Source organism: Hyperolius riggenbachi, chromosome 4, assembly GCF_040937935.1.
Source record: "Hyperolius riggenbachi isolate aHypRig1 chromosome 4, aHypRig1.pri, whole genome shotgun sequence".
NCBI lineage: Eukaryota > Metazoa > Chordata > Amphibia > Anura > Hyperoliidae > Hyperolius > Hyperolius riggenbachi.
In genome coordinates, this window is record NC_090649.1 from 198549850 (window position 1) to 198568410 (window position 18561).

An 18561-nucleotide genomic window follows, 5' to 3' on the forward strand; every position below is an offset into this window, starting at 1 on the left:
TTCTTCACCTAAGTTTTCTCCTACCTGATAATTTTCCATCTTCTGTTTAAAATAACTTTTCAGCACTCTAAGATTTTAAAAAAGTACCAGAAAGTAGGTGAAAAAGTACTGTCAAAATTATTCTAAGTATTTTCTTGCTTGCTAGTGGCTCAAAAGGCATTTTATTGGCAAGGTGTGAAAATATCACCTAGGAGAAAGCACAGCTGACAAAGTGAATTGCATATGGCCCACTGTGTGGCCACACACTAACCTTTTGCACTAAAATGTATACATATACCAACCCGTAACACAGTAATGAAAACCACTAAATGATTTCAAAAGTGGATAGCTTTAGTCTCCCAAAGAACTGCTGTGTTTTTATGTTATGTCAGTTCACTTTGACATACAGGAATTAGAACTGGTTTCGCTATTTCAGATCAGTTAATCTGTTTGCACTGCAAAGAAACCAGAAGTTTGAGCACCTGCAATAAATAGACAGTTTGGGCGCAGCCATCGGCACGAATATTAATAAGCGGAACCTGGGTCCCCAAGCAGAAATTTGGGTGCCTGTAAAAGTCATTGTTAACCACTTCGGTACCAGCAGCCTCTGCCACCTTAAGGACCAGAGGCTGCTGGTACACTAAAATGCTGCATACCGACGAATCGCCGCAATAATCCGTTGCTCCCGCCGGTCACGCCACTCTGTCCCCGCCGCAGGCTGCTCTGGTCAGGAGCCGCTTTCATTGGCTCCTGACCCTGTCACTCAATGTAAGCCAATGGGATTGGCTTACAGGAATGACAGGGCCAGGAGACAATGAAAATGGCTCCTGCCCGGCTCACAGTGCTCTGCTGTCATAGAGGCGGCAGGGCAGCACATTGCGGCGGGTAGAAAGTAGCGAGAGAGGCGGGAACGGGTGGGGACGCGCGATGAATGGGACGCCCGACGTCGTTCCGAAATTATTTAATATTATAGTTTATTGTTTATATTATTGTTTATGTAATAACGCCAGCATTTTCAGTTTTATAACAGCAGATTTTTTTTGTGGGGGGGGGCGTTAAGGTTAGGCAAGATGTTTGCAATGGGGAGGGGCGGCAGTTAAGGTTGTGCCAGAGTTTGAGCTAAAGGCTGGAGTCAGGATAGTGCCAATGGATAGCTGCAGTAGCTAGGGGGTTAGGTTAGTGTTAAGTGTAGTGGGGGGTCGTTGTTAGGCATAGGTGGTGGTTAGTATTAGGTGTAGGTAAGGGGTCGTGTTAGGCGTAGGTACAGGAGGGGGTAATGTGAGTGTTAGGTTAGGGGAAGCAATAGCAGAATATCGGCAACATTACCACTATTCTACTATCGGCAATATCTGTGCCCAAATGAACATGTGGCACTTTTAAATGTATGGTACAATCTAACCGAGCACCCACTATGCACATTATAACTTACAGTGTGTGAATATGCCCTATGGGGTTTGATGCTGTTTTGCTGTTTTCATATAATGTATTGGTTCATTTTAGGCATTCAAAAGCCAGGAAGCTTGTAGCTGAAGACACAGATTAGACACAGATGTAGCTGAAGACAATGGAACATTCACTAGGGTCAGCAGTAGAAGCTTTAATTGAACACATGTTTGACATTGTATTCTCGGTGTACTGATGCTCAGAACATGGTCTGATCTCTATCTGTGTACACTGTGAAATAAGCATGCTTTCACTGCTAGTGTGAGTGTGTATGTGCCCTTCTCACCCCACCCTACAAACACTAGCCTTTACGCTAGATCTTCCAGAGACATCTTCTAGCCCTTTCTAAAGACAGGTGCTGAAGGAACGTGTGCCCCAGGGCTTAAGAAAAGTTACAAGGCATAGAAAGAAGTATTTCAATTTGCACAGACCAGCAACCCCTCCTCCTCCCCTCTGGACACTAGTGCTGCCAGTGTAAAAGAGAAAAAAAACATAGCCATGAGGGAAGCAAACTTTTCTTAACCTTAAACACAGCAATCATTATTTGCTGAAGAAAAGGAGCATAGAACAATATTAGCATTCATTCTCATGCCAGTACATAACTAAGAACTTGAAAGTATTGGATTTTATATAAAATCCTGGCTAATTTTATTAGTCCTGTGAGAAACTAGTGCAAAGCTTGGAGAGGAAATGGCAAGTGGACAAAAAAGAGAAATATAAAAATAGTAACAGAGAAAGCAGAACTGAAAGCCAGTGACAATAACTGCACCCAAAGACTTTTTTTATAATAAGAGCCATCTATAACAGTGTTTCTTAACATCATTTTTATACGAACCCCTTAAAAAACATCTGCTTGCCAAGTCCCCTCTGGTATGGGATACATACACCTTGACACATACATTTAATAACAGCACGTCATCATTGTTTATCAAATATTTCCAAGCATTCACCTTTATTTAGCTAAAATACTAATTTGGTGTGATTTATATATTATTATTTTTTTTATAAGTCCAAATTTGTTGTGCTTAATTTACTATGTCAAGCCCAAGTATGCCCTGAACCATTGAAATGAAATAGGATATATGGTGTCACAAATAAATGACAAAGAGGTTTGTTAATGATGTTGAGAGTCTGGATGATAACTCAGACGATATGCCAGTACATATAAATAAAAATTAACATGCATTTTGTGGATAATTAGAAATACACAGGGAATCCCTATCAGGCAGGGCCGGGCCGAGGCATAGGCTGGAGAGGCTCCAGCCTCAGGGCGCAGTGTAGGAGGGGGCGCAGAATTCATTCAGGTGTCATTCCTAATTGTGTTTGAAGCAGAAAGAAATAAGAAAAGGGGATACATGGCAGTGACTGCAAGCCAGATAACTAGATATTAAGGTGTTGGGGAGGTTGTGGATCCTGTGGCGCCTCTTAGTCTAATAGCAATCAGTGTGTGATGCCTGCGATGACAGGGATGGAGGGGCGCACTTTGGTGTCTCAGCCTTGGGTGCTGGAGGACCTTGTCCCGGCTCTGCTATCAGGAAAAAGCTTAAGGGCCTGTTTCCACTAGTCGCTGCGCACGGCTGCACGAAGACGTGCCATGCACAGCTATGGGATTTGCTGCTGCCCGCGCGGAAAAATGCTGCAATGTCGGCTGAATCGCTAAGGCAAGCGATTTGGACGGCGGCAGCATTATGCCCTATGGCAGAGTTTCCCCATGCAATTTGCTTGTGGGGAAACTTTGCAGATTCAGCCTGATTTCCGCAGCAATGGAAACGGGCCCTTAAAAAATATAAGAAAAAATCTTTATTTTTATTTTTGTAGCACTTGCTTATTTGTCTTAAAATGGAACACCGTCACTGAGGATACAAACTAGCATGTTAGGTTGAAGGAGAACCAACAAAGGTCCCAAGTACCCATAGACTAAAATATGTAAAATTCAAAAATATGGGAAAAAATCAGTTTACCTTTTTTATGAATATTTGTATTTGTAGTATTGTACACATGCTAAAAGAACTCAGATGAGGCTGGCATTCAGCTCTAACTTGCCTGAGTTTCTAGTGTGTTTACAGGTGTCACTTTGAGACCAGGCACTCCGGATCTCTAAGCGACACACACAAATGTATGATGTATGATGGATGAGCCCATTGTTCTCGCACTTACCCAGTCCATCCAAAGCACTCTTTTCTGCAACAATTCCATTGTTCCCACTCCCTTTTCCATCGTCCATAAAGTCAAACAATGTGTTTGCAAAACACTTGTTATGCTGGATAGACACGGTGTGTTCCCGCACTCGATGCGCCGCTCGATTCCCGTCGATTCCCGGCCGCTCGATTATTTCCGACATGTCCGATTCGCGTTTTGATGGATCGTTTGGTCGATTTGGCATACTTTACATGATAATCGACCTAACAATCATCGAAATGCGCTCGGAAATGCTCGGAAATAATCGAGTGGCCGGGAATCGAGCAGCGCATCGAGTGCGGGAACGCACCGTGTGTATCCAGCATTACCCCCAGTGTCACCTTAACAATCGACCCACAATCATTTCATCAGGTTACACTGATTGCTTGTATGTACGCATTTTACCTAGAAATTAAATGGAGGGACTAAACCTACAACTGCAATGGTGGCATAAACTCACTATACTGTGTATATATATATATATATATATATATATATATATATATATTTGTATAATATCTCCCAACTGTCCTTTTTCCGAGGGACAGTCCCAATTTGGAAACCCGAAACCCTCTTTCTTTTTTATTTGTCCCTCCTTCAGGACTTATGTTAAGATCTGTTTAAATATATGATTTTTCTACTGAAAAATGTGCTTAAAGTGAACCTCTGGACTAAAAATCGACTCAGCAGCACTGAAAAGGCCTGGTGTTTCTTTATCAGTTTCACAGCATCAGAACTTTGTTTCTCTTATACAAGTCTCATTTTTAGTTGCACAGAAGAAAACTGCCCGGGCTTTTTCCCCCTGATGCTGTGCAAAGCATGATGGGATTTCTGATGTTATTGTTCTCGTTCTGCGGTTTTGGTGCATTTTTTTTTTTTTTTTACATTTTGAATTTGACATTTAAAGCCTAGCGCATGCAGCTGGGAGGGATAATCAGGACACAGGACAGTTGGAACTGTGTCTCCTGCTCCTTGTCACCTCCTTTCAACCAAAAAGATGGCTGCCCCCATGACAAAGATGGCAGCCCCCATGAATCACAAACATTTGCCTTTTCTTTTAAAACAGGGTGGGTAAGAGATTATATTACATATCTATTCTAATTAACATAACTAATGTAACTTGATGACAGTATGTTTGTTTAGGCTGAAGTTCCCCTTTAACTGACTCCATTATTTAAATTCATATATTTATTCATTTCAAATGTTAATATCAAGACAAACTTGTGATGATAGATAGGACCAGTGTGGTTTGAATTCTAAAATTACATCTTGCTCATTATTTTGTAGTGGTATCAGTGGTTAGAGGTGTGGCAGGGGAGTGATTAGAGGGGCGGGGCGTGTTTTAATGGGAAACCGAGGTGGGGATGTAAATTAAAAAAAAGCAATGCTACCTGATCCGGGGGACTGGGTGGATCAGGTTGCCGCAATCCCCACCGCTCTCCGCTGCTCCTGTGTCCTGCTAGGGCTCACTTTTGATTCTGCGACCCCTGGGGTCACAATGCTGGAAGAGCTGCTCTGTGTGTCTCACACACAGACCAGCGTGCAGGGAGGTGGGGGAGTGGCAGGGGAAGTGGCTGTGGAGAGACAGAGCTGCACAATTGCAGCTGGAAAAGGCCTGCAGGAATGCCCCCGGTTGGTGTCTGAGCAGGGAATATCTCTTCCCCCTTCTCCTCGAGATTGGGGACAATTGCATGTCGCCAATTTCAGGGAGTGATAGTGCAGCAGTGGAGGGGGTAAGAGAGGCATGTCATGCAGCAGGGAACATACCTCTGTGTCCCATGTGTATCGACTCCCCCCCCCCCCCCCCCCGCCTCGGGTACAGTGTCCCTCTTTCTCATCTCAAAACATTGGGAGGTATGATACTGTTTCAGCATGCTCTGCTTCATTCCATGTAGCGACTTGGTAAATCCCTTAAAAATGTTCCTGGCTACCCAATGTTCCCTATTTTTTAATACTGAGTTAATCAGTGGCCCAAATTAAGATCATTGATAATTTTAATTTCCACAAATACAAACTGTCTGACTGTCACACTGACTTGATGGTTTCCTTATGGTGGCCCCTGACGGTACCATTTGCCATACAATCGTTTACAAATGATTCTTCGTATAAACAACTGGAAATTATCCTTTGGGACCACTAATAGACAACAATCTCCTAACCAATCTAATCAGATTGATGGGTAGCAGGAAAAAAGGGCGCCAGCGGCTAGTGGACAAAAAAGGGGGCCACCATAGACTCTAATGCATTTATCGTTAATGCGGAATAAAAAGAAAAAAAAGGCGCCTGATAAATATTGTTAACAACATTAGAACATTAAAGTTTTTAAAATATGTTATCGTTTTAGAAACTTGCAACATTATAGTTTTGTCATATTATTTCATTTGTATGTACAGATTTTATGTTATCAAATATATTATCGTTTCTATGTGTATAAGGAAGTTTGTGAAGTGGGGGTGGTTAGGATTAGGCACCAACGAGAGGTGGTTACGGTTAGGCACCAGCCAGGGGGTTAGGGTTAGGCAACACCGGGGGAAAGGGTGTGGTTAAGGTTTGGCACCACCAGGGGAGGGTTAAGTTAAGCTGTATTGTTGAATTATGTGACGATTTTTAAAATCACATCTTTTCGTTTGTCTGTTTTAAACCAGTATTTATTGTTAAAGAATTTTGTTAATGATGTTTATTGTTATTGAGATGTCATTATCCAGCCGCGCCAATTTGTTATTCAGCTGGGGCCCTTTTTTCCTGGCGCCTTTTCTTCATGCACCCAGATTGATGGGATTGATCTGAAAATTGGATCAATTTTATTAATCTGATCAGATTGGTTGGGAGATTTATGTTCATTAGTGGCCCTAAACGATTATTTTCGATCGTTCATACAAAGAATCGTTCATAAACGATTGTTCATCAAATTGTTTCATTAGTGGTCACCTTTAGTCACACATTTGGAACAATCATGCAGCTAGTGAATTCAGATTTGAGACAGAACATCTGATGATGCATGATCTTTTTGGGTCAGTAACAACCAAAGTAGTAAAGTATCACCTTGATAGCCAGGTGAGTACCTTCACTGAAAATGGGATGAAGACTGCAGCCTCTCACCGCAGGCTTATGCTCAATGTGAGAAGGGAGATGTTAGCAATATAACTGAAGAGACAGTAGGGCTCCACCTTGTGGCTGCCAAACTAACTGCATTTTATATCATGTAATGTAAAAAGACCAAGCTGAAATATGATGTTATTTGCAAATATAGCCTTGCTCTAAACATACATAACCCTGTAAAATTTGTTGAAAGAAATGCAGACATTTTACAAAATAGTTACTGTAAACATACTGTATACTTATTTGATAACGATTATAAATACGTGTAAATAAGTGTAAATACGTGCTACTGGCTTATAGCGGTACACAGCAAGGAGTACTATGTAACCTCTTATAAAAAATCATATAACAAAAATACCAACAACTTCTTCTAAAATAATAAGAGAATTACAAAAATAAAATTGTAGGTTTGCTTTCTTTAGATAATGAATTAAAATGTCCATACGTGGTGCATTGAGTAGCAGCAACTATCCTACAAGGATTGCCAGGTAACTGGAAGTGACTCAGTGACTGAATCACAAATATGTCAGACTGATGTTCTTTGGACCACATTATTTTGTTTCTCTGTCTTGCATTCCTCAGCGAGTTATAGGCTCCTTTTAGGTGGCCTGCTGATAGGCCGGCAGAAGCGCCTGACCTGGGCTATAGAGAAGCAGCTCTGGACTGTTGCTCAGTGGTCCAAAGTACTTTTTTTTCGGATGAAAGCAACTTTTGCATGTCATTCGGAAATCAAGGTGCCAGAGTCTGGAGGAAGACTGGGGAGAGGGAAATGCCAAAATGCCTGAAGTCCAGTGTCAAGTACCCACAGTCAGTGATGGTCTGGGGTGCCATGTCAGCTGCTGGTGTTGGTCCACTGTGTTTTATCAAGGACAGGGTCAATGCAGCTAGCTATCAGGAGATTTTGGAGCACTTCATGCTTCCATCTGCTGAAAAGCTTTATGGAGATGAAGATTTCATTTTTCAGCACGACCTGGCACCTTCTCACAGTGCCAAAACCACTGGTAAATGGTTTACTGACCATGGTATTACTGTGCTCAATTGGCCTGAACACTCTCCTGACCTGAACCCCATAGAGCATCTGTGGGATATTGTGAAGAGAAAGTTGAGAGACGCAAGACCCAACACTCTGGATGAGCTTAAGGCCGCTATCGAAGCATCCTGGGCCTCCATAACACTTGAGCAGTGCCACAGGCTGATTGCCTCCATGCCACGCCGCATTGAAGCAGTCATTTTTGCAAAAGGATTCCCGACCAAGTATTGAGTGCATAACTGAACATAATTATTTGAAGGTTGACTTTTTTTGTTTTAAAAACACTTTTCTTTTATTGGTCGGATGAAATATGCTAATTTTTTGAGATAGGAATTTTGGGATTTCATGAGCTGTATGCCAAAATCATCAATATTAAAACAATAAAAGGCTTGAACTACTTCAGTTGTGTGTAATGAATCTAAAATATTTGAAAGTCTAATGTCTATCAGTACATTACAGAAAATAATGAACTTTATCACAATATGCTATTTTTTTGAGAAGGACCTGTATATGCACCTTATTTTTGGCATTTTTGCACTGGTCTATCTTGGTATAGGATTGCTATACACTGTTCTCAGCACTTGTCACTTTACTCATCTTATTGTTAGGGTTCAGGAACTGTTGACCGCCCCACTGCCTTTTGGGACACCTGAGCGCAGAGTCTAAGTGACCACGGGTCTTCACCCACGACCCCTTGAGGGGAAGCAGGACCACAACCCCAGGAGGGGGATGTGGAAACTTCGCTGCCTAGTGCCCACCAGGTTGCGCTCAGAGTAATCCCACAGTGGGTTGGAGAACAGGGAACACTGCTTTACGGAGAAGGTAGTAAGACATAATCCAGTAACAGGCCAGGAGTCGAGGCAGGCGGCAAATAGCGTAGGTCGGGGTCACAAGCCAGAGTTCGGGGCAGGCGGAGATCAGTGGATAATCAGGGTCACAAGCCGAGGTCAGGACAGGCAGAGATCAAAGCGTAGGTCGAGGTCACAAGCCGGGGTCACAACAGGAATCAAACAGGATATCAATAACAGCAGCACAATCGCCAAAACTGTCAGAACGAACAGCAAATTAACGCCTGTGCATGCGCAGTGCGCTATGCGCATCATAGTTTGCGCATGCACGTGTGACCGCTAGCGCGCATGCGTGTACAGCGTAACGCCGTACGCCATGAGTGAGGAGTGTGGACTACAAAGCCCAGCACACCCGCCCGCGCACGCGTAAAGACACGCGCCCGGGAACGCCGGAGAAGACCACCGCGGTGAGTATAACACTTATGTTCTACTTTATGTCATATTTCCTTGGAGTAGAGGGAAGGGTTTGGGCTTATTTATCAATGTATATTGCATTATTTTTCATATATATACTTATGTGTGTAACCTGGAGCCTTTGGTTTTAATTGTTTTTATATATTCTTGTGCAATCATAAACTTTAATAAAACTCATTGATTATTCTTGGACATTTGTAGTGTAGTGCGGTTCTGTGAGGATTTTTTCTTTTTGTTTATCTTGTCTAGGATTTAGATCCTTTTCTGCACACGCTGTCCTGATTATTGATTATTGATAAACTATATGAGTTTGACTGATTCATGTGTGACTGGTGCTGCCCCTTCCTTTGTGGTTACAATTTAGTATACTAGTAAGGGCATTGCTGGCTCTCCTGTGATAAGCTAGCCCTACACAGGACTTATAGACCCTTCTAGAGGTCCATCATTTCAATTCTCAGCAAATACTTGTGGAGAAAGCAAGTTTTAATGGAAATCTGGTGATGTAAAAAAGCATTTTTCCCACTGTAAAATGTATTTCATAGAAAAAAAATCACTATGTCTACATTGTTCAGGTCAGATAGAAGGTTAAATCACTACAGATTTATGCATTTTCAGGCTAAAATAAAAGTGAAAGAACCAAAAAAGAAAGTTCTGTCTAGCAGCAGGAAAGCCGTGCATGTCTGGTAATATTTGCAGTGAAATGTTAATGATTAATTAATAATGAATTTCTGTTCACTGTGCACCTGTCTATATACAATATCCAAAGTACTGCGGCTAAGCGCCAATCACTCAGCTACTTACAGGATCAGGCATTCTAAAGAGCCTGCTAGTGATTCATATACTAGACTCTGAATCATTGCTGTACAAATCCCAAAGCAAGAAGTGCAAACATAACCACAAATGGACCAAGCAAATATGAGTCACAAATGTGTAACGTACAAAAGTAAAGGAGTTGTGTCTCTTGCTTCCTGGGTCTCATTTATACAAGCTCCAAACAGTGAGCTTAGCCTAACAGCCCAGTATTTCAGAGCATCTATATGAAGTCTATGCTTCTGATATTGTGTCATATGGTGGTGAAGCAAATGATTGGTTCATGTATTTGGATCGGTGCCACCACCATGCGCTGTAACTTTTAGGCACCAGGGCTCACACTATAGCCTTTACAGCTGAAAGCGAGATGATGGAAGTTGAGTATTGATTAAAGTTACATGCTATTTTAAGAGGGTTAGTGTCAGGGGATAGGAAGCAGGAAGGGTAGAATTAACAATTAGGGATAGGGTGCAGGAAGGGTAGAATTAACTATTAGGGCTAGGAGATTAGGGGTTAGGTGTAAGGAAAGACTGTACATGAGATAGAGAGGTTATAATTTGGTGTCAGGAAAAGATATCTGTTGGAAGGATGTTGGAGATAGGCTTCAGAAAGTTGTTTACGTATGAGTTAGGAAGGTTAGAGTTAGGAATCAGGAAGAGGTTTACATTTGGGAGAAGGTTAGGGTTAAGCCTAAGGAGTTAAAGTAAGGGTGAGGTTTAGTTTAGGTACCAGGAAGGACTTAATGTTAGGGAGCAGTTAGGCATTAGGAAGGGGTTTCACATTGTGGGAGGTTAGAGTTGCTCATTAGTATAGAGAAGGGTATTCATAACAGATGGGATATTCATAACAGCAGATTGACAAAGAAAAGCACAGCAAATGCTAATGAATGCTCAACTGGAAAACCAGGAGTAAAATATCTATAATCACATTTTACCTGTTGGTTTCAGCTGGGGTGCCCAACAGAACCAGCGCCACAAACCACCTGATAGACCTAGAGATGAGCGTAATGGAGTAATTACGATTTCGCGAAATTTCGCGTAATTAGTGTAATTACGTTTATGGCCGTAAGTACATAATCGTAATGAAGAAGGATTTCGCGAAATTTCGCGTAAGCGTAATTTTCGCGTCATTTTCGCATTGCAACATTTATTACGAAATTAATGCGTATGGTCATGCTCCCGAAGCGGAAAAGTTGACGCATGTATCAATGTTAGGTAGCCGCCGACTTTAAGGGTTAATAGCAAAGCTCCCTTAAATGCTAAGAGCCTCAAATTTGGAGAATATATTAAGGAGATCAGGAGGAATAAGAGGAAAAAATTTTTTTTCAAAAAGACCTTATAGTTTTTGAGAAAATCGATGTTAAAGTTTCAAAGGAAAAATGTAAACATTTAAAAACCCGCCGACTTTAACGGTTAATAGCAAAGCCTGCTTAAAGTTTAGGAACACCAAATTCCCAGGGTATATTAAGGGGATCAGTGGGAATAAGAGGAAAAAATTTTTTTTCAAAAAGACCTTATAGTTTTTGAGAAAATCGATTTTTAAGTTTCAAGGGCGAAAATGTCTTTTAAATGCAGAAAATGTCAGTTTTTTTTGCACAGGTAACAATTGTGTATTATTTTCATAGATTCCCCCAAGTGGGAAGAGTTTTACTTACTTCGTTCTGAGTGTGGGAAATATTAAAAAAAAACGACGTGGGGTCCCCCCTCCCAGACCTCTTTAACCCCTTGTCCCCCATGCAGGCTGGGATAGCCAGAATGCGGAGCACCGGCCGCGTGGGGCTCCGCACCCTGACTATACCAGCCCGCATGGTCCATGGATTGGGGGGTCTTGGAAGGGGAGGGGCAGCCAAGCTTTCCCCTCCCCCTCCGAGCCCTTGTCCAATCCAAGGACAAGGGGCTCTTCTCCACCTCCGATGGGCGGTGGAGGTGGAGGCCGCGATTTCCTGGGGGGGAGGTTCATGGTGGAATCTGGGAGTCCCCTTTAAAAAGGGGTCCCCCAGATGCCCACCCCCCCTCCCAGGAGAAATGAGTATAGAGGTACTTGTACCCCTTACCCATTTCCTTTAAGAGTTAAAAGTAAATAAACACACAAACACTTAGAAAAAGTATTTTAATTGAACAAAAAACATAACCACGAAAAAAGTCCTTTAATATTCTTAATTAACCATTAATACTTACCTGTCCCTTTAAATAAATGATCCCTCGAAATAGCCTCGGAAATGTTCTATCAGTTACAATGTAACAAAGTTATTACAATGTAACAACTTTGTTACATTGTAACTACGCCGCACCCGACGTCACTCGCCGCCGCCGCATACGCGTCTGCGCTGCACACATTCCCGACAGAGCTCTGAGCTATATAGCTTAGAGCTCTGAGAAGCATCTTTGTATTTTGGCTCCAAGGAGCCCCATTGGTCCTTAGCAGACCAATGGGGTTCCTTCAAATCAAAAGGAACCCCATTGGTCTGCTAAGGACCAATGGGGCTCCTTGGAGCCCAAATACAAAGATGCTTCTCAGAGCTCTGAGCTATATAGCTCAGAGCTCTGTCGGGTCCGTGCAGGACGCTAAGCCCCCTCAGCTCCCGCTGCCCTCCCCGCCTCTCCCACATGTCACCCACATGTCACCCACATGTGGGTGACATGTGGGTGACAGATGTCACCCACATGTGGGTGACATGTGGGTGACAGATGTGGGCGGGGTGGACAGCGGGAGCTGCGGGGACTTAGCGTCCTGCACGGACCTGACAGAGCTCTGAGCTATATAGCTCAGAGCTCTGAGAAGCATCTTTGTATTTGGGCTCCAAGGAGCCCCATTGGTCCTTAGCAGACCAATAGGGTTCCTTTTGATTTGAAGGAACCCCATTGGTCTGCTAAGGACCAATGGGGCTCCTTGGAGCCAAAATACAAAGATGCTTCTCAGAGCTCTGAGCTATATAGCTCAGAGCTCTTTCGGGAATGTGTGCAGCGCAGACGCGTATGCGGCGGCGGCGAGTGACGTCGGGTGCGGCGTAGTTACAATGTAACAAAGTTGTTACATTGTAATAACTTTGTTACATTGTAACTGATAGAACATTTCCGAGGCTATTTCGAGGGATCATTTATTTAAAGGGACAGGTAAGTATTAATGGTTAATTAAGAATATTAAAGGACTTTTTTCGTGGTTATGTTTTTTGTTCAATTAAAATACTTTTTCTAAGTGTTTGTGTGTTTATTTACTTTTAACTCTTAAAGGAAATGGGTAAGGGGTACAAGTACCTCTATACTCATTTCTCCTGGGAGGGGGGGTGGGCATCTGGGGGACCCCTTTTTAAAGGGGACTCCCAGATTCCACCATGAACCTCCCCCCCAGGAAATCGCGGCCTCCACCTCCACCGCCCATCGGAGGTGGAGAAGAGCCCCTTGTCCTTGGATTGGACAAGGGCTCGGAGGGGGAGGGGAAAGCTTGGCTGCCCCTCCCCTTCCAAGACCCCCCAATCCATGGACCATGCGGGCTGGTATAGTCAGGGTGCGGAGCCCCACGCGGCCGGTGCTCCGCATTCTGGCTATCCCAGCCTGCATGGGGGACAAGGGGTTAAAGAGGTCTGGGAGGGGGGACCCCACGTCGTTTTTTTTTAATATTTCCCACACTCAGAACGAAGTAAGTAAAACTCTTCCCACTTGGGGGAATCTATGAAAATAATACACTATTGTTACCTGTGCAAAAAAAACTGACATTTTCTGCATTTAAAAGACATTTTCGCCCTTGAAACTTAAAAATCGATTTTCTCAAAAACTATAAGGTCTTTTTGAAAAAAAAATTTTCCTCTTATTCCCACTGATCCCCTTAATATACCCTGGGAATTTGGTGTTCCTAATCTTTAAGCAGGCTTTGCTATTAACCGTTAAAGTCGGCGGGTTTTTAAATGTTTACATTTTTCCTTTGAAACTTTAACATCGATTTTCTCAAAAACTATAAGGTCTTTTTGAAAAAAAAATTTTTCCTCTTATTCCTCCTGATCTCCTTAATATATTCTCCAAATTTGAGGCTCTTAGCATTTAAGGGGGCTTTGCTATTAACCCTTAAAGTCGGTGGCTTTTTTATATTATACGGAGCGTTACGGTTTAACGCAAAATTACGGTAGCGTTTAATGCGAAATTACGGCATGAACGAAACGCGAAATTACGCGTTGAAAATTACGCTTACGGTATTTTCAATTACGATTTTAATGGCAATTACGCTACTGTAATTTCGCATCGTAATCGCAAATTTCGCATGCGTAATTTTAGTAATGCGAAATTACGAAAATGTCAGCTCAACTCTAGATAGACCCATCAACCAATGGAAGTATAGGAGGAAAGCTGATTCCACCTCTCAGCGGCCATTGGTTTTGTCAGGGTGCTGATGGTTTGCTGGTGGTCCCTTCTAAGCTGGTGCCCCTACTCCTGCACCACAATGAAATTCACTTAAATGTGGAACAGCCAGGTGGAGTTCACTCCTTCACCTTTGTAGTTTCCGCAAGTGTTTCGTGTGCTCATGTTAACATTCACAGTGTTTCCTTGCAGGGCACATGAGGCTTCTATACTGGGAGTGGATGGGGGGATGAAATCTGGCTAGTTTCTGGGGGGAAGGAGGAGGGGAGCACATCTGGCTAATTAAAGTGTATGTGGGTGGGTGGGGGGTCAGGTCATTAGGGACACATCTGACTACTATACGAGGGGGTAGCTAGAACCAGCCCTGCAGTTAGTGCAGGATTCACAGGAACCACAACAGCCCCAATTTGCTGGTTAGAATTTGGCAATGTGCCACGTTTACTCCAACTACAACACTAACACAGTCTGTCCATGTGGTCCTGTTTTCTCACCTATTCCAATCCTGGATTGGTACTGGCAAACCAAGCACAGAGTTTCCTGTTGAGTTTTACCTCCAACCATCACTTCCACCTCCCATCCCACTTTGCCCACTGTTTCAGCTGCCATGTAAAGTGACTGAGGCAGACAAGAAGCTAGCAGCTGCTCTGGCCGAGGTAGCTAAAAATGTATTTCATTTTTTTTAACCTACTTTACATTTCTGTATGTTGCATTAGTTGTATGTGCATTGTTATTTGTACAGAAACACACACACACACACACACACACACACACACACACACACACACACACACACACACACACACACACACACACACACACACACACACACACACACACACACACACACACACACACACACACACACACACACACACACACACACACACACACACACATACACAATTTTACACATATTACACATGCATAAACAGAGAGAGATACATCCCTATGGAGGTATAAATATCTATATATTTATAGCATATAAAACCACACACATTTTTACAGTACATCAGAAGTTTACAAACAGATATAACAAAATTAACTACAGAGTACGTAGAAATACACATAAACATACAAAATATAGCTTGTGCTAGACATGCACTTTACTTCCAAGTGCACCTCGACACGTGCCTGCTAATGTACACAAAACTATGTGCAAACCAAAGTCAAGACGTAAAAACGTAATGCGCTTAGTTTCCGGGCATACTTCCGGGTTATTTAGGAACATTTGCATTTGCATTCCATTCACGCACATGTGCTAACAAGCCATTATGTCATTCAAATGACTTTTGTACACACAACCAAACTACCCCTTTTACTCCACACAGAGGGGTAACTAGAAATCACTGGGCCCCCCTGAACTTTGGATGGGGCCCCCTCCCCTTGCTTTCTGCAAAGGAAAACTGAGAACCAATGTTATTCAATTACCTAGTACACACTTGAATGTGTTTCCCCATGCAGGCAAAAACAGACAGCAGTGAAGAACTGCACACATTTTCTCTATCAATAGCGTTAGCTTCTATGATAAAACGTGCATGTTTTCACATATACAGACACACATGGTGGGCAGAAAACTCATACAGAAAATCTACTGATGAGTGTGCTCCCAGCCTCAGCTTATTACACTCACTCTGTCCATCTCTGATGGAGCAGAACTGGCTCTGCAGACTTCTCCAGCATCAATACAGTGCAGAGCACTTGGGGAGGGGTGGAGAGGTTGGGCGCTGTACACAAGAGCCTTCTGCACACTCAGTAGGGACCATATACAAATCGTAGTCTACAAAACTTTGCATGATTCCTTATCAGTGGCTGAACAGATGCAGTCATTAGAACAATTATGCATAGAGCAGAACGTTTTTTCTCTTTATGCACTTAGTTGTCAGTCTCTCAGGTCAGGGAAATCCCCCCACGGGGCCCCCTGCGGCTTCTGTGCCCCCCTGCGGCTGCATCCCTTGCAGGGTCTATTGTTATCCCCTGACTCCTCGATAATCAGCCAAATTGATCCGGCAGTTGAATAGGAGAAAATACTTCTTATCAGTTGGCCATCGATATTGTTTTCCAATTTTGCAATGCATGATTGTCGAGCAATACGACCATGTTGGTCAACAATCATGCATTTTAAATGACTTTTGTATAGCGTGTGTACAAGCCTTTAGAGACACACTTATTTTGTGTTTGCCTGGTAGTGTTGGTCTAATAAGACTGGTTAAACAAGCTATATGTGTTCAAAAGATAAGCAAAGCATCCTCCCTCCACATTGTAGTTCTTGTGCCTTTTTCCTGCTTTATTGTTGACACATGGCTGAGATGACATTGGTGACCTGCACCAGTGCAGAGTAAAGTGTACATTACCACAATGGGCTGTGAAAACAGAAATGCTGTTAGGGAAAGTTGAAACACCAAAGACTTTTGTGAAAAAAGGAAAGGATTTGAGACTTTTGTTGTTCACCCTGCAGAGGAACAAACCTGATACAGCACACTGGGCGTGTTTGTGTTCCCAAAAGTTTTATGAATGAAAAGCAAATATATGTTTCTACAAGTAGATGAGTTCCAGTCACGATTTTCCAACTGAAAGAGAAAGTCTCTTGTGTTGCATGTATAATATCAGGCTGATATGGCTACTGTGCTTAACTCTAACTTACCAGAAATGGATCGGCCACTTCATAGTCCTGCATCCTGATACAGTCCATACTAATCTCAATCTTGTTTGTAGGAACTTTCTCTGTCACATCACTTGTGAAATTTAAATCCAAAGGTTGAACAGAATGCATCGGCCTAGGCAGATAAGCAAAATGAACATGAAGACATTTTAACAAAGGAAAAATGTATTGTTATTAGGGTGTGTGTGTGAGAGTAATGTTTAGCTACACTGAATATTCATAACAGATCATAGCATAACAGATTGACAAAAAGCACAACAAATGTTGAACGCACAACTGCAAAAAATGTTTGGTAAATGAGTTAAAATTATGCTAAATGTCCCCTCTTAACACGTATGCAACCGTTTCAGGCAACAATTGAGTGTGTGTACAGAGGCTGTCCAACCAATCCTGCTCTGGTGTCGTTCACACGCAAGGGCTAGTTCACACAGACGGTTCTGCACATTAAACGATGGCCTCAGTGATCATCATTTAACGCTGTCCAATCAGATGAAGGCACAGTTGTGGGTACAATCGCAAACTGGTGTTTGTGCAAATGCTGCATTTTAAACCCAATTTTCTAAATCGTCTGCCCAGCGTTTAGCTGATCCTGGAAGCTTATAGGATCGTTTACTGCCACGCTTCTGTGTCCCACTGTGGGGATAAAAAAACTCTGCACGCCAGGTAGAGCGGACAAATGCTTTTCTGCACACTTGCAGAAAAACATTTGAAACGAGATGTCGGGCTGCCGCAGGAGGCTGGTTCAGACGGCCATCTGAACCAGCCCTAATGATCCCTCATTAAGAATCTTAATGACCCCCAATGCTTGAGCAGGACAGATTGCAATGCTATTTCTACTCCCCCACCCACATGGGATCCCCTCTATCCTGCACTGATTGTTGTACCTCCGCCCCACTCAACAGGAACAGAAAGCATTGCTAGCCTAAAGGTTAGCGATGTATCTGTACAGCATCAGTGCCCAATTCATCACGCAATGGATTGTTACCCTTAGCTTTATCAATGGATACTGCATCAGAAGAAAGTCCTATAAGGCCTAAAGCCGGGTTTTATACTAAGGACTCTATGAGCCTGATTTCCTATGTTATGTGGCAGTGAGTGACTCGCAGCTGGTGTCCAGGTATGACACTACAGGGAATTAGTAAGTTATCCCTGGTCATTGCTATGGGGCTTTATGACCCAGGCAATGGCTACTACATGGATATTGTCACAGAAAAGAGTTACAAAGCTGAAATCTAAATAAATGTTATATTCATTTATAAATATTTTGTATTTTTGCACAAAGAAACTGCATAGCAACTCCTACCTTCCCCCTATCATATCTGAGGGTTTATTCACAAAGATGATTGTAATCAGCAAAATTACGATTTCGCTAAATTTTCGCAATTACGCCTGTACGTAATTACAATTTGCAAACTAAATTCATTTCATAGTCATTTGTAATTTCACATAAAAATTAGCATAATTTTTGCGAAATTTCACGTAATTTTGTGCTGACTTTGGAGGTTAAAAGCAAAGCTCCCCTACATGCTATTGACACCAAAATTGCTACCTATGATAAAGTGAATAGTGGGTATAAGGGAAAAAAAATAATTCTCTAAAAAGACCATATCGTTTTTGAGAAAATCAATTTTAAAAATGCAAAGAAAATATATTTTTTAAAAACTTAGAAAAATTACAGTTTAAAAACCATTTTTCTTTGCATTTTTAAAATCGATTTTCTCAAAAACTAAAATGTCTTTTTAAAAAATTATT

The 18561-nt window shown here is 42.3% G+C and overlaps 1 protein-coding gene across 1 annotated transcript in view; it reads right to left on the minus strand.

Annotated features, from left to right (window-relative positions):
* TP63 (tumor protein p63) overlaps window positions 1–18561 on the minus strand; it is a 212365-nt gene that overhangs the window by 145647 nt on the left and 48157 nt on the right. The window contains exon 4 of the mRNA XM_068281212.1: window positions 16792–16924. Coding sequence (XP_068137313.1) covers window positions 16792–16924 — 133 coding nt within the window. The remainder of the gene's footprint in view (window positions 1–16791; window positions 16925–18561) is intronic.